This window comes from Typopeltis vanoorti, chromosome 17 (assembly GCF_054136105.1).
Source record: "Typopeltis vanoorti isolate ZY-2024b chromosome 17, IOZ_Tvanoo_1.0, whole genome shotgun sequence".
Taxonomy (NCBI): Eukaryota; Metazoa; Arthropoda; class Arachnida; order Uropygi; family Thelyphonidae; genus Typopeltis; species Typopeltis vanoorti.
The window spans coordinates 51737124-51754908 of NC_143565.1; the positions used below are offsets into that span (position 1 = coordinate 51737124).

Below are 17785 nucleotides of genomic sequence, written 5' to 3' on the forward strand. Positions count from 1 at the left end.
TGGCATCACTGGATGCCATATAGTCCCTCCTGTACCCCATGGAGTTTGGGAGTGAAGTCATCTGCTAGAAAAAGTGTTAGGGATGCAGATTCTCTTTCCACACATAGGGAAAATCACAAACATCCATATGAAATCACAAAATGTCCATGGTGGAATTTGAACCTGCAGCCTCTTGACTGAAGATCAGATATGCTAACCACTCAGCCAACCAGATCGACTATAATTTCTTGTCAAGTATAATTTATGAGAGTTTCCTCAGCACAGTGCTGTTCTAAAGAAAATTTACTGTAGTAAATTATCCCTAAAACAAACTATTTGTGTGGTACCCATGAATTTCATATAGTGAGAGTAGATGGTATAGTAGATCTCATTCTTGCTTGCTAAGCTGATTTTCATTTTACTTCTCTAATAAATATACATAGATGCTATAAAATATTTAAAAAGATTAAGTTGTCTTATATGCATTAATGTAACATTAACATCTAACACTTGCATGTAGAACAGATGAATATGTTTTGTATGTTGTATTCCATAAAATATTAGAGATGCTAACAGTAGTGCATTAGTGAGGTTTTGTGACTTTAAAATATATTATTTATTTACATTATTTTATATTATTATTTACAATACATTCTTCATGATTTTGTGTAACTAGTGATCATTGTTGCTTGTGATAAACAAGAATGATCATTTGTGTTTACACCTACAAAAGACTCCAAGCTATCATTCTGTCAGTAATGTGGATGGACTTTGGGTTAGATAATCTGGAAACCCCCTTGTTTCTGAGACCTTACAAGCCATTTCAGGCATCCAGATAAACTAGTCTCACACTAATGATCACAAGCATTTGCAATTCACAGTGGGGTCGAAATTTCCATCCTGCTGTTTGGAGAGAGAGAGAAAATGTGATATTCATTCAGCCAACCAGAGTAGCCTGTTATTTATTTATGTCATTTTACTTTATTTATTTATTTTTATTTTTCATTTTTTGGTCCTTTCAACCATGAAAGGGTTGTACATATGTAGTAGATTAGTACAGCAAGTGAGTTTTTTTAAAAATAATCCTGAAATTTTGCTCTAGAGACCAAACATAGATGCTGCTTCAGTAAGTAGAGTAGTGGTCTCACACGATGCAGTGAAAATTATCTTCTTAACATTCGTAAGTATCCATGTCAACAGCTGAATTCAAACTAGCAGCCTGTTGGTTGAATATACTGGTTATGCTAACTAACTTAGCCAACCATGCCAGTGATATTTCTTTTGTATCTATCATACTGATTCAAATCAAATATCACACCTCAGTTTATAATTTTTCTTCTTAGGGGCTCAACCTATTTATGATCTGTCATGATTATTAGATATATAACAACATTGCTGAAGACTCTTTGCAATTCTCACAAAAGTGCTTAGCATTGTTTCTGTTTCCATCATCATTATCAAATTCCTGCCATGTACCCTCAAAGGATGTACAGCATATGATAGTACTACATGAAAAATTTACATCGTTACTGACTTCCTATCTACAATTTTCCTCCAAATCAGTCTGCTACTTGTCAATACTCCAACATTATTGGATCTTATATTTCTACTGTCTAAGGCACTTTGTACCATATCAATCCACATATATCTTGATCTTCCTCTGGGTCTTTTTCTTGCCGACCTGCAGAGAAAACTTTGTTTTGCTAATCTTTCCTCTCCCATTCTGTTTAAGTGACCATACCACCTCAGATACCATCATTTTGTATATTGGTTTAAGCCAATAAGCCAATAGATGGCAGGAAAATGACCCAGAGGAAGATCAAGATATAGGTGGATTGATACGGTACAAAGTCCCTTAGATGATAGAAATATAAGATCTAATAATGTTGGGGTCTTGACAAGTAACAGACTGATTTGGAGGAAAATTATAGATAGGAAGTTAGTAATGATGTAAATTTTTCATGTAGTACTATCATATCCTGTACACCCCTTGAGGGTACACGTCAGGAATTTGATGATGACCAACTCAGATTAGCTCTGATAATGCACTCCTGGAAGCTAACGATGGCAAGTTCTTTCCTAATATCCTCGTTTTTTATATGATATTGCCATTGATGCCATCTGTTCATGCGCCTAACTCTCAGATCCATAAGTTAAAATTGGTTATTCTTTTATACGGCTAATTTAGTGTTTTAATGAATTTTTCTCTTATTCCATATAAATTTATTCAGTTGACTTCCTACCATACCAGCTTTGTTGATTCTGTTGTCTATTTCTATATTTAATTTACCACCTTCACTAAAAATTGTGCCAAAGTACCTAAAATGTTTTATTTGTTCCACAGGTTATCCGTTCACAACGTAGTTGACATTTTCAACGATTCTACCTATTTTCATTATCTTTGTCTTGTTATTGCTGACCTTCATGCCATATCTAGTACAACAGTTATTCAATGTAGTCAAGGAATCTTGCATACTTGTAGCCGATTTATTTAGAAGTATAACATCGTCCGCATAAAGCAAAGAGCTGAGATTAACATCTCCAGTTTTGATATCAGGTTTAATAACAATTTCCTTCATAATATGATCCATATAGATAATGAATTAACAGAGAGGATAATGTACATCTTGTCTGACACCAGATTCAACATTAAACCATCTTCCTGTACTTCCTTCAATTATAACTGCTGACTTACAACTCAAATAAAGACTAAGTATTGCTTGATATAATGCTACATTGACACCATACAGCTGTAGTGTTTTGAATAGCTTTTCTCTTGGTATCTTGTCATATGCCTTTTCCAGATTTATAAAACTTAAATACAAATCTTTGTTATATTCCCATGATTTCTCAACTGTTTGTTGTAAACTGGAAATCTGATCTTGACAATCTCTATTTGGCTTGAATCCAGCTTGTTTGTCACCAAGCTTCCCTTTCCACAATCCTTCTTAACTGTTTCTCAAATATGCTTGCATAAATTTTACCAGGAACACTCAGTAGAGAAATTCCTCTGTAATTTTCCCATTCAGTTTTATTTCCCTTTTTATATATGGGTACTGCGAGAGCTCTATTCCATTCATGTGGAATTCCTCCTTCTGTCCAGGCCTTCTGAATTATGCAGTGCAGCTACTGTAAGAGTTTATACCTCCATACTTGAGCATTTCTAGTCGAACTTCATCTACTCCTGCTGCCTTTCCACATTTCAGGCTTTTGATGGCTTTTTCAACTTCAAGTATGGATATGTATTCCTGATTGCATGTCTAGTCAGTGTTTTTTACCACTGTGCTGTCACTGATTGTTTCATTGAGCAATTTTTCGAAGTGATTAATCAATACACCAAGGATATCTTTTATCCAGTTTTCGTGTCATCTTTATCATCTCTAATTTCTTTTATAGCACTCTTTCCTATATTTCTGAGCTTCTTCCACAACCTCCAGCTTATCTTTCCACCTTCTTGATATTTATTTTTTATGTTCTTACCAAAGTCCTCCCATGACTTTTGTTTAGCTAGTTTTACACAGTGTTTAGCTTTCTTACATTTGTCTCTGTATTCTCTAAGAGCACATGCTGACTTATTCATTACGAACTTGCAATAGGCTTACTTCTTTTCCTTCACTGCTTCTTTAACTTCCTGTGTCCACCATGGAGTTCTGATTTTTCTACCCTTGCAGACAATCTCACCAGATGCTCTCTTGCTGAATCAATCAATGTTTTCTTCAAGATTTCCCATTGAATCTCCAAAGTTTGGTTCCTGTTCTCAAACTCTTTCATTTTTTTGTGATAATATTTGTGTGTTTTAGTGTACAGGTCACATCTGAGAGCTGCTCAATTTTCATTTGCTTTAAAACTTTCTTACATGTTCTTCTTTTCGATAAAAAATTGTTTTTTCAGAACCGAATAGTGATCACTATCCAATTTCAAATACTCTGTACACTCTAGTGTCCTGCACCAGGGAGAAAAGATCACTGTTAACAATAACATGGTCAATGAGACATTTCTTATTCCTTGCCTTTTCTCTCTATGTTAATTTCTGCACATTTTTATGTTGGTGTTAGTAATTACCAGTCCATGTGCACCGCAGAAATCCAACAGGCAGTTGCCATCATTATTAGCTGTGCTCTTTTCTCCAAATTTTCCCAAAATATTTTAATATGTCTGGCAATCATTTCTTACTCTGCTATTCAGATCCCAACAAGGATCAACTTTTCCTTTTTCATTGTTTCAGTTGCTTTCTCTAAAGCCTCAAAAAATTCTTTCACTTCTGCTTTAGTAGAACCTTCTGTGAGACCATAGGCACAAATAAATCTCATTGTCCGGTTCCCCATTTTGATATTTGCCCATATCCCTCTACTTGAGACTGCCTGCCATTCAAGGAGATTATCTTCGTATTTAGTGTTGAATACTATGGCTACTCCTGCTTTTCCCTTGAATGTCATTGCTTGAATATATCATTTTATATTTATTTCTTAGACAGATCTCACCAGTTTTTGTTTTTTTTGTTACAGTCACTCCTATTATGTCGATCTGGTACTTATTTAATTCCTCAGCTAGCTCCATTTCTTTGCCATTCAGGCTTCTTATGTCGATAATTCCGATCTTGAACTGTAGTGATGTTGAGTTGGTACATATTTCAGGATTTTTTCCAATAGTTGACTTTTCACTGTTTGCCCTGGTTCCCTGGTGAAAACAATGCGGGACCTTGTTTGACCGGGTGACTCCCTAGCCATCATGAAATTCTGTTATGTTGTACCATCATCATTTTACATTGTGGTTTAAGCCAAATAGCCTTTAAAATCATCACTATCAACAATAACATAGTCAATGAGACTTTTCTTATTTCTTGTCTCTTCTCTCCAAGTAAATTTGTGCAGGTTTTTTTGTGCATAATGAAATGCAAACAAAGTGAAAACATGGAAGTTTTTTTTCACTTGGTTAGACTATAAATTATATATTTAGTTTAATCCTTTATCCAAGTGTAAGCAAACAAAGTTTGCACTTTGAAGTATCTTCAGGTCTGGGGAAACTCGTGGCAAAGGTGGATTGCGTTCTCATCACTTTCCTTAGTATCTCATAATGTAAAGCACATCTCCTTATGAACATGTATAATGCTATGCATTATGGGAAGGGTCACTACCCAGACTGGTTTCGACTTTTATTGAGGTCTCTTCAGTGGGAGTAAGACCCAGAGGTGATACCAAGGTTGAAGCAATGCAGAATTCATTTCCATATGCCAGTTGCCAAAAGGTGTCACACCTTATTATTAAATTACTCTGGATTAAAGAAAGATGTTGGAAGTTTTTTTCACTTGGTTAGACTATAAATTATATATTTAGTTTAATCCTTTATCCAAGTGTAAGCGAACAAAGTTTGCACAAAATTTACTAAGGAAGGTGATGAGAACTCAGTCCACCTTTCCCACAAGGTGCCCCAGTCCTGAAGATACTTCAGGTGCAAACTTTGTTTGCTCACACTTGGATAAAGGATTAAACTAAATATATAATTTATAGTCTAACCAAGGGGAACAAACTTCCAACATCTTTCTCTAATCTAGAGTCTTGGTATTGACCCTTCCCATAATGTATAGCATTATACATGTTTGCAAGGAGATATGCTTTGCAATATAGGATACTAAGGAAACTGATGAGAACTCAGTCCACCTTTGCCACGAGTTGCCCAAGTCCTGAAGATACTTCAGGTGCAAACTTCGTTTGCTTACATTTGGATAAAGGATTAAACTAAATATATAATTTAGAGTCAAAACAATTAAAAAGAAATGGAGTTATGTACAAACTGATGCCTTGCAGTTATACTGTTTGGTGTATATATTATAAATTTTCGATTTATTATGAAAGTCATATGTTGTGTTGAAAGTAATGTAATCTAGTTTGTAGATTTACCTCCATATTTTAAGTTTCTGGTATGTATATTTTTTTACAATAATGACACATCATTACAGAATATTTATAAGAGTTTGCAATATGTGTCTAATTTGAAACAGGAATTCAAATGATCCTGTAGTTATTTGTGCATATGACAATTTTATAATGTGACTATATAAAAACTAATAGAATTTGGTATTGATCTTTTAATCTTTGACTATTTTCAGGAGGCAGAAGCCATTCAGGAAAGAATTCTGCAAATAAAAACAGTTTGGGAACAACTAACACAATTGGTATGTGAAAAATTTTCATCTTTAGGAATTTTAACATTATTAGATAGCTGTTAATAACAGGAAATGACACAGTTGAAAACAGTGACTCAGCTGATGATTGTTCTCTGTATCCAGATATGGCAGAGAATGTCTGGGATGTGGAGAAATATTTCATCAATTTTTTTTTTTTTCATTCATTGCAAACCTCATTCAGTTGCAAGCTTGTCTGATAAGTGAAAAGTTCCCTGAATTTTTCAAGGGTAGGCTGAAAAATTCTAGGAACCTTTTGCACTCACTGCTTCTCTTTTTTGATAATAATTCTTATTTATAATTAAAATTTTATTCCATATATACATAGTCTTGCCATAAATATTGTTACAACTTCTGCACACCCTAGTGGTGCCCACAGAATTTTTATGAACACGATTCTATTAGCGACTCTGTGTGCCGCCAATGTTCTTGTGTTTATTAGTAGAGAGAGAGAGTTCTTTAGCTGCGTTGGGGGGGGGATTCTGAGAACCTTGTAGCTACAATAGCACTTCACAAGGTTGGAATGCAGCCACCTGCTATTTTCAACGCACTGAAAACACTCGGGATCAGTAGTATGTTTGTGTATCAGACTATTAACCATTATAATGATACAGTAGACATATCTGGCTGCAAAGAACAGGTCAACCATGCTGCATTAGGATGCAACAGCTTATGATTGTTGTGAAGGCATGCCTCTGCCATAATTCTGTCAGAACACGAAGTGATGTCACAAGAGAGAGAGATGAACATTTTGCAGAGAACAATATCACATGTGCTAACTGATGATCTAGGGTTGAGAGCTTATTGTTGTTCTACTGTACACTTCCTAACACTATGACTTATGCAGCAGAGGGAGATTAAATCAAAGGCACTTCTCTGGAGAAATGTAAACAACAGACAAAAAGAACCACCCCTTCTCCCCCACACACACACTCACAGATGAGATTTTTTTCACTATTGGAGAGTCATTTAACAGCTAGTTCGCGCAGTTACCTAGTGGCTTTGCGCTTCGCAACCATATGACTGGGGAAGGAGTGTCCTAGGTTCGATTCCCGTCGCAGACGTGAGGAATTTGAGGATCTTCCTCAGCCATAGCCAAGTTAGCCGGTCTTGGGCGTGGGCAGTAGGGTTTTTCTCACCAATTTAGCTAGCGTTTTTCATCCCGCAAACCGGTCCCCGTGAATATACGCTGCTACAGTCAAAAATATATCCCTCCCCCAGTGGCAGGCTAGGCGACGGGTCGGTTGGGAGTGGTACTAACAAGAAAGTTTCATCTAAGTAACATACAGACCATGCATAGGAAGCGGGAATAACGCATAGTGAAAGAAGAAGAGTCATTTAACAGCCAAAACAATTGGTATGTGTCCTGGATGGTTTCACACTATGTGCCATAGCATGCAGGCTTCAAAGACGTCATCACCCTGAATCAGTATGATTTGGTGTTAGGGGTGATGTATCAAGGGGTATCCAAGTTGAATTTCTGCAAAAAGGAGAGTCTTCACAAAAGTCTATCAAGATTCTGTGCCGGAACCTGTGGTATGGCCCCTGAACAACATCTTGTTTCATAGGCAGTGAACCTTCTAACAGGATTGAGCTCCTGAACACAAGGTGAGGACCACAACAGTTGTTTGAGGCGAATTGCCTCACCACATATCACCATTTGATTGGCCATCTAGAAGTCTTGATCAGAATCTGTTGGACTTCAAATTGTTGTTGGAGCTTAAGAGAGTAACTGGCAAGTAATGACAACCCAACATCGCCAGCCTGGGTTGATTTGTAGTTATCAGTGCGGCATTTCCATTGGATGTTGTGCATGTTGGCATCAATATATGGCCTCACAGAGTTTAGGCATGCATGAAGACAAAAAGCAAGGGACAAATCAAACATTGAGTTCTGCTATATGCACATTATATATGCAGGTTGCATTTGCTGAAAGCTGTAAATGATTTACTGATAGATTAAAGGTTTATGTGCTGTTCAAGTTGTATCAGTATTTATGGCTAGACTGTGTACTTATCTATATATAATAGTTTTTGTGTTTCATTACTTAAGATATATTATGCTATGCTTCCATGTTTTCATGATAACAATTGGTTCTTACATATACCAGGTGGAAAAATACATTATAGGGATCATTAATAAATGATGCTGTGAAACAGGTGATGTTTCAACAAGTTGCATATGAAACAAATTCTAATATGTTTGTTCAAATAAAATTTAATTGCATTTTAAAACAATTCTAGTTAAAAATTATGACATTATTATTATTATTCTTCTGCTTAACCCTTTAACTGCCTGATTTTATATTCTACTGACATTGTCCCATGTGCTAAATTAATTTTGCAAAAAATTTACAAATAAAATCAATTAAAATTCTTACTGAAGTAAGAAGTCCGGACAGCTTCATACATTCTTGATATGCACTTGTTCAGTCACAAAAATGGCAATAATAGTGTTTTATAAAATTTGCATAATCAAGGGGGCGTCCATTTGATTAAGCAAATTACATTAATTTATGTAGACTACAAGGATCTTCATCTGAAGGACACAATTCACGCCGTCTACCGACCTCCAACACAACTAGTAATTTTTGTCTGTAAATTGCATGTGTTCTGAAGGGCTGATTTGTCTGTATGCGGGATGAAAAACCCAAGTTTCTGGAAGAAAAACCCTGCTACCTCCATATGAGATTGACTAACTCACCTTCAATTGAAAAAGTCCATATATAAAAATTCCTCCCATCACGACGAGAATCGAACTTAGGCCTTTTCCAGTCGAATGGCGCAGTGTACCGCCGTTCTTCCAATTGCGCTATGGTGGTGCTTAATATGATTAGTTGCACCAGTTCAAATTTTTCTCTTTAGATGTCATACAAGGACAGAAATCCAAGTCAAATAAACTTCAATTGAGTTAACTCGATCGTAGCAAAGTCACCATTTTTTCCGATCGCGAGTTAACTTAACCGTAGCAGTTAAAGGGTTAATATGAAAAATAAATATTCTTCTTGAAATAGCCAAGAAAGAATGCATAATTTACAGTTCTAGGTTAAGGCCTGAAAGTCTAAAATGCTGGCAGAAATGATATCAAGATCTGCAGTCTTTTTTTGATAAGTATGTTATCCATACTCATCAGATGTAAGGCCAAATCTTTTGATACCAGAGACGAATGACTAGGTGATAGAGGAGTTCCATTTTCTGATACATTCCACTGTTTTGCTTATCTGAAGCATGAAACAGCCAAAAATCAATTGGATTTCCGAGCAAAGATTTGCTTTACTTACTCTTTCCATATCTTCTAGTTTGCACATAGTGATGGATAGACCTGGCATTTCTTTTCAGAGGTATAGCTTTAAAACAATTAATTCTCTTACTGACTGCTAGATAGTATACTGGACAAAAGCCTACTGCTAGAATTCCAGGTCATCTAATGAATAATATTGGTGCCACTATTATGCCAAGTGTTTTATAAATTAGTTCTGAGTAGGTGAATCTTGCAGCATTGTCATGATTACTCAGCTAATCTTTTCTCAGTGGTCTTAAATATCAAAACCTTGAAAACATAATATAAATGACATTGGATGAAGAAGGCTTGCTTAATTTAAGAGAAGTAGAATCAGCAGTTCATAATTTGAAGGTGGGAAAATAGCCAAGCATGGAATAACTTCAAGACTACTGAAAGCAGGGAGAGAACTTATCATAGATGCCCTGCTCAACATTTGTCTATGTGTGTGTAAAACAATGAATCATGGCTTAAAGATTGGTGTACCTCTTTTCTGATTTCTATATCAATAATAGTAAAAAATGTAGCAGTTATAGACCTATCAGTCTAATCAGCCATCTACGCAAAATTTTCCTAAAAATCTTACTCCCTAGGATTGGGAGGAAAATAGAGAACCGAGCAAGATTTTGTAAAAACAACTACAATAGATTACTTATTTAAAATATATCTCATTGGAGAAAAAATATTGAGCATAATAAAATACTTCATTACAATTTGATAGATATAGAAAAGACCTTCAATTCAAATATGGAACAGATAATAAAATCGTATGCCTAATTAAAACTCTCTACTGTTCCTTTTTTTATTAATTGACAAGGAATTCACAAGTACAATAGAATATAAATTAAACCAAATATAAACCAAGGTTCCATCAGGCTGGCAGGTGACTGGTATGTCTAGGAAAGGGAGGCTGTGAGGCTGTTGTTTTCCTCTTTCTCCAGGGTGAACATGATTCCGGGATGTTGGTTGTTTGTGTGTGTTAAGAAGAAGAGGAGTGTGTCAGAGCCATGTGGTCAAATAGCGAACACGTCATCAACATAGCAAAGCCATATGGTTAGATTTAGTGGGGCAGAGTTTAAGGCTTTCTCTTCAAAAGTCTCCATAAAGAAGTTGGCCAAGGGTGGGAGAGTGGTGAACCCATGGCTGTACCCTCTATTTTTTTGTAGAATTTTCCCTGCCAAACGAAAAGCCTGAGTTTATTGTGAAGTGAAATAGGGCTGAGACTGAGATATCGGGAGGAAATTTAGCTTGGATTAGCTCTAATGTTTCTTTGATTAGAACATTTGTGAATAAGATGGAGACATCAAAACTGATCATTATGTCAGTATGTTGGAGTGTAAGGTTTTCTATGCTGGCTTTGAAGTGGGCTGAGTATTTTATATGTCATGGTGTGTTGCCAGATGTGAGCGCTTTGGCCAAATGTTTAGCTAATTTGTATCTGGGGGAATCAATGCCTTCCACTATGGGACGTAATGACACATTTTCTTTATGTATTTTTGGGAGTCCATCTATGGGGGGGGGGGGGGTATAGAGTTAAACGGTTTTAATTTGTCAGTAACTTCCACAGGCCAAGAAGTGACCTTCTTAAGGAGCCTGTGGAATTTTCTAATTTGCGAGTTGGTGGGATTGTATTCACAATCAAGCAAGCAAGACAATCATAAGCAAGACCACCAAAAACCAACCTATCCAATAGTGAATGTAAAGCTCTGCAGGAATTGAAGAAAAACAAAGAAATAGTAATCACCAGAGCGGATGAGAGGAACGTCACCGTAGTAATCAACCAAACGGACTACAGAGGTAAGGGTAATGCTCTATTATTAGATCGTGCTACTTACCTCCCCATTGAATACAATCCCACCAGCTCACAAATTAGAAAACTCCATAGGCTCCTTAAGAAGGTCACTTCTTTGCCTGTGGAAGTTACTGATAAATTAAAACAATTTAACTCTATATCTCTTCCCCCCCCCCCCCCCCGTATATATGGACTCCCAAAAATACATAAAATAAATGTGCAATTACGTCCCATAGTGGATGGCATTGATTCCTTCACATACAAATTAGCTAAACATTTGGCCAAAGCGCTCACACACTATACTGGCAACACACCATCACATAAAAAACTCAGCCCACTTTAAAGCCAGTATAGATAACCTTACACTCCAACATACTGACATAATAGTCAGTTTTGATGTCTCCTCCTTATTCACAAATGTTCCACTCAAGGAAACATTAGAGCTAATCCAAGCTAAATTACAGCCCTATTTCACTTCACAATGAACACTCAGGCTATTTCGTTTGGCAGAGAAAATTCTACCAACAAATAGAGGGGACAGCCATGGGTTCACTACTCTCCCACCCTTGGCCAACTTCTTTATGGAGACTTTTGAAGAGAAAGCCTTAAACTCTGCCCCACAAAAACCAACCATATAATGGCTTCGCTACGTTGATGATGTGTTTGCTATTTGGCCACATGGCTCTGACACACTCTTCTTCTTAACACACTGAAACAACCAACACCCCAGAATCAAGTTCACCATGGAGAAAGAGGAAAACAACAGCCTCCCTTTCCTAGACACACTAGTTACTTGCCAGCCTGATGGAACCTTGGTTTTCTCTGTTTATAGAAAACCCACCTATACAGGCAGATACATTCACCAACAATCCCCCCCCACACCCACCGCACCCTCATCACAACAGTACGGAGTTAAGACACTACACAACAGGGCTAAACTGATCTGTTCAAATGACAATGCCCTAACCACTGAACTAAATCTAAATCACATCCTCAACACTTTCGCAGCCAATGGCTACCCCCCCCCCAGAAAAAAATCCAAAAAATATTGAAACCAGTAAACCACACAAATCCATCACCATTCCCTACATCAGAGGCACCTCGGAAAAAATTACCAAAATCTTAAGAAAACATGACTTGACCTCTTGTTAGAGAACATATAGAAAATTGGCATCCCTTATCCACTTCTCCTAGACCTACCCTTGCAGCTGTTAGCTGTCCTACTTTGGCTAAACAAGCAGGACAGCGAATATCAGAATTTCAGAACACAAGGACTACATCTGTTTTCACCAGTATAGCCACTCTGGTCTTGCAGACCATGCTCTGGATACATGCCACAGAATATGGTGGAAGAAAGCCACAATAATACACCGTAACAAGTTCATTGAAAGACTTTTCATGGAATCAGCCTCAGCCCTAAGAAACTTGCCAAACCTCAGCAAATTTGGTTGCATGAGACTGCTCCAAATTTGGAAGACATACATCATGAGACCTTCAGCCCAATGGCCAAGAATACCTACATAGCCAGCTAGGGGGCACCATCAGGACTTTTAGGAGAAAAGATAGCTTCCTGCTTCGTCCTCATTTACTGTATGTAGTGCCTGCATGCACATGTCTGTATTTTAAGTTCCTTTGAAAATGGCAATGACGTTGCCGAAATATTGGAAATATATATTAAAGTTTAATTTAATTTATATTCTATTGTATGTTGTGAATTCTTTAAGTAAATTAATAATTATGTATAACCAGCATATAAGCCTTTGTTCGAGTATTACTGTTCCTTTGATATGTTAATAGAAATTGATGGCATCTGTAGCAAGCTTTCAAATCGGAAGAGGTGTGCATCAAGGCTGCATACTTTTACCAGTACTTTTTAACCTATATTTGGAATATATAATAAACTTAGCCTTGGAAAATAGTGGTATTGGAATTACAGTTGGTGGAAAATCAATCATTGATCTCAAATTCACCATTGACCTTTATCTAATAGTAGAAAATGAACATCAGTCACAAGAATTAACAGACAAAATTTCTAAGGCACTTAGTGATTATTGATATTTCAGTTAATGATGAAAAATTGGAAGAAGTAGAAAGATTAACCTACTTGGGAAGCCTACAACATAGGGATGCCAGTCTAATCATGATATTAAAGCATTCATTGCTAAAGCAACTATTGTCCTTCAGAGGTGACAACCACTTTGTTATGATGATAAAATACAGCTCTCTACAAGACTATCTCATTGATGCCCTTGTTAACTCTGTCTTATATAGTAAGACAGAGTTGACAAGGATGCCATGTAGTTAACTTGTTAACTGTATGGATGTGAGAGTTGGACATTACTAAAGGAAGATGGGAAAAGACTATTTAGCACTTCGAGATGAAGTGCTACAGGAAATGTTTGAAGATTCCATACACTGCACACATAACAAATATCAAGTTAGATAGAAAATCTTTTCCATTGCTAGAACTCAAGAAAATATCATCACTAAAATATGTCAGAAATAGCTTCGTTGGCTAGACTATGTGGTTAGATAAGATAATTTACCTAAAATAGCACTGTAGGGCTTGACTTCTGGTTAAATTAAGGAGATCCCAAGACAAAAATCTGGAAAGAGTACATTAGGATTGCTACCTTTATAGTGCCCCAATGATCTACATAGACAAAGGTGAAGAAGAAGGTGAAATTTAGAATGCTGTCAAGACATTAGCAGAAGAGTTAGACTAAGTTCTCCATGTCTGTAGCTTAGCAAAAAATCTGTTACCATATATTCCATTCTTTCTAATTTCTATTTGCATTGAACAATAACTATGAAAAGACAAGCAGTGGAAAATAGCTTACATGAAGTAAAGGACAACCCTAGCAAAGACTTGGATATCCACTTCACTAATTGATTTGATTTTAGTTCCAACTTTGACATCAATTTCCATCTCTCTGGCAAAAAGTATGGAAAGGCAGCTGGAGTAGATGATATTCGACCAGAAATGCTGACTTATAGAGGTATAAAATTATTACAGTGGCTATTACTACGTGATTTAGAAGATATGGTCATTGTCAAATGCCAGAGATTGGAGTAGACCTCTCGCAGTGCTTATGTCTAAAAAAAGAAGAAAAAAAAAAAACAAATGTGAGAATTACATAGAAATTTCTCTACTAATTATTCCAGGTAAGATTTATTCATGTACACTTGGGAAAAGGGCTTGGAGAGAAAAGCAGGTTCAGGATAAAAAGAGGTTGTCAAGATCAGATTTTCACTTTATGAGAAATAGTTGAGAAATCATGGGAATATGACAAGAATCTGTTTTAAGTTTGTAAATCTGGAAAAGGCAAATATCAAGTGTAAAGCCTTTTCATAATGCTACAGTTATATGGAGTAAATTGAATATTATATGGAGCAATACAAAGTCTATATTTAAGTTGTAAGTCAGCAGCAATTAGAATTGAAGGAGGTACAGAAAAATGGTTTGATGTAAAATCAGAATGTTTTCAAGGGTGCACACTATCTCCAATCTTTTAACATAATCTATATGGATTGCATTTTGAAAGACAATGACATTAAATCTGATATTAAAATCAGAGATATGAAACTTAGCGATTTGCTTAATATAGATCAGGGGCAACTCATGCATAAGCACTGCGGAACTGCAGCACCGCAAATTTTTCTCGATATATAAATATATTTATTAATTTATTTATATTTGCTTGTAATATTTAATTTTATAATCAACAATACTATACAATTCTCTTATTTAGTATAAAAAAAATAATAAAAATCCATCTTGTAGCACTTAGGAGGGCGAAAGACAGCAGCACTGTGTTTACCACAGTGTCATATTGCTAAGCACTCAAGCGTATTCACATCATAGTGAGATGCAAGCTATGAACGTAATGCGGCACTGTCCGTTGCGCAGCTCCACTGTTGTTTATATGCAGTTCGCACCAGCAGTAGCACCTTTTGTAGTGTTTATCGTGTTTACTTCATCTCTTTAAATATTTGGACATTACAATTAAAGACATAACATTTGTTATAGTTTTTATTTTAGAATATTATCGGGGTTATGAGAATGGATTTTATTTTAAAGTAATTTTGAATTATACTAAACTGTATAATTTTATTGATGATAAACAATATTTTTTCATGAAACATAACAAGAAGAATATATTTTATTTTTAAGTAATTTTGAATTATACCCAACTTTATAATTTTATCGATAATAAACAATTTTTTTCATATTTAATTTTTTTTTAAATTTTTACCATAAGTTTGACCATCATCATCAAATTCCTGATGTGTATCCTCAAGGGGTGTACAGGATATGATAGTACTACATGAAAAATTTACATCATCAATAACTTCCTATCTACAATTTTTCTCTAAATTAGTCTGTTACTTGTCAAGACTCGAATATTATCAGATCTTATATTTCTATCGTCTAAGGCACTTTGTACCGTATCAATCCGCCTATTTCTTGGTCTTCCTCTGGCTCGTTTTCTTACTGACCTGGCAGAGAACACTTGTTTTGCTAATCTTTCCTCGCCCATTCTGTTTAAGTGACCATACCACCTGAGATTAGTTCTGCTAACGTATTCCTGGATGCCGACAATGTCAAGTTCTTTCCTAATATCCTCAATTTTAATATGATATTGCCATTGATGCCATCTGTTTACCCCTTTAATCTTTCTCAGTACTCTCATACCTGCAGTCTCTAGTCTTTGGTCAAGTGTTTTACTTCTGACCCAGCTCTCAGATCCATAGGTTAAAACTGGTTTGAACACTGTCTTGTATACAGCTAATTTAGTGTTTTCACTAATTTCTCTCTTATTCTATATAAATTTATTCAGTTGACTTCCTACCATGCCAGCTTTGTTGATTCTGTTGTCTATTTCCATATTTAATTTATCATCTTCAGTAAAAATCATGCCTAAGTAGCTGAAATGTTTTACTTGTTCCACAGGTTTTCCGTTCACAACACAATTCACATTTTCAACGATTCTAATTATTTTCATTGTCTTTGTCTTTTTATTGCTGATCTTCATACCATACCTATTACAACAGTTATTCAATTTAATCAGGGAATCTTTGAAACTTGTAGCGGATTTATTTAGAAGTATAACATCATCCGTATAAAGCAAAGAGCTGACATTAACATCTCCAATTATGATATCATGTTTAATACCACTTTCCTTCATAATGTGATCCATATAGATAATGAATAATAGAGGGGATAATGTACATCCTTGCCTCACACCAGATTTAACATTAAACCATCTTCCTGTACTTCCTTTAATTCTAACTGCTGACTTACAACTTAAATAAAGACTAAGAAGTGCTTGATATAATGCCCCATTTACACCATATAACTGTAGCGTATTGAATTGCTTCTCTCTCGGCACCTTGTCGTATGCCTTTTCCAGATCAACAAAACTTAAATACAGATCTTTGTTATATTCCCATGCTTTCTCAACTATTTGTCGTAAAGTGGAGATCTGATCCTGACAGCCTCTATTTGGCCTGAATCCAGCTTCAAGTATACTTGCATAGATCTTGCCAGGAACACTCAGTAGGGAAATACCTATGTAATTCTCACATTCAGTTTTATTTCCTTTTTTTATATATTGGTACTATTAATGCTCTACTCCAATCATCGGGAATTCATCCCTCTGTCCAGGCTTTCTGAACTATACAGTGCAGCCCCTGTAAGACTTTTATACCACCATACTTCAGCATTTCTGGTCGAATATCATCTACTCCTGCTGCCTTTCCACATTTTAAGCCTTTGATGACTTTTTCTACTTCAAGTATGGATATGTATTGTAGGAGTAATTACTCCATAATAAATTTAGTTTGATCCTTTATCCCAGTGAGAGCAAACAAAGTTTGCACCTGAAAATATCATCAGGACTGAATATAGTGTTGTACTATCTTACTTGATTAAGCAGTACAACACCAAGCAACTCGTAGCAAACGTGGAGCAAGCTACCAACACTCCTATCCCAGTATCTCCCATAATGCAAAACACATCTCCTTGTGGATATGTATACTGTTATGCATTAAGGGATTGGCCACTACCCAGACTAGTTTCGATCTTTATTGAGGTCTCTTCAATGGGAGCCAATCCCAGAGTTGGAGATACCAGGCAGTAACAAGGTCATCTTTACATATTGGAGTTGCTAAAAGGTTTGCCACCTTTTTTTTTTTTTAATCCCTTAATGCATAACAGTATACATATCCACAAGGAGACGTGTTTTGCATTATGGGAGATACTGGAATAGGAGTGTTGGTAGCTTGCTCCACCTTTGCTACGAGTTGCCTGGTGTTGTACTACTTATCCAGGTAAAATATTACAGCACTATATTCAGTCTTGAAGATATTTCCAGGTGCAAACTTTGTTTGCTCTCACTGGGATAAAGGATTAAACTAAATTTATTATAGTCTACCTAGTGAAAAATAAACTTTTAATTACTCCATACTTCAAGGATATCCTTTTCTCCTGTTTTCATGTCACCTTTATCATCTCTAATTCCATTTACAGCACTCTTTCCTCCATTTTTAAG

At 35.9% G+C, this 17785-nt stretch overlaps 1 protein-coding gene across 4 annotated transcripts in view; it reads left to right on the forward strand.

The window, feature by feature from the left end:
• LOC150097387 (spectrin beta chain-like) overlaps positions 1-17785 on the forward strand; it is a 795721-nt gene that overhangs the window by 402332 nt on the left and 375604 nt on the right. For all 4 annotated transcript variants that reach the window (XM_090407783.1, XM_090407784.1, XM_090407785.1 and 1 more), the window contains exon 22: positions 6086-6151. In XM_090407783.1, the coding sequence (XP_090263909.1) occupies positions 6086-6151 (66 nt within the window). The remainder of the gene's footprint in view (positions 1-6085; positions 6152-17785) is intronic.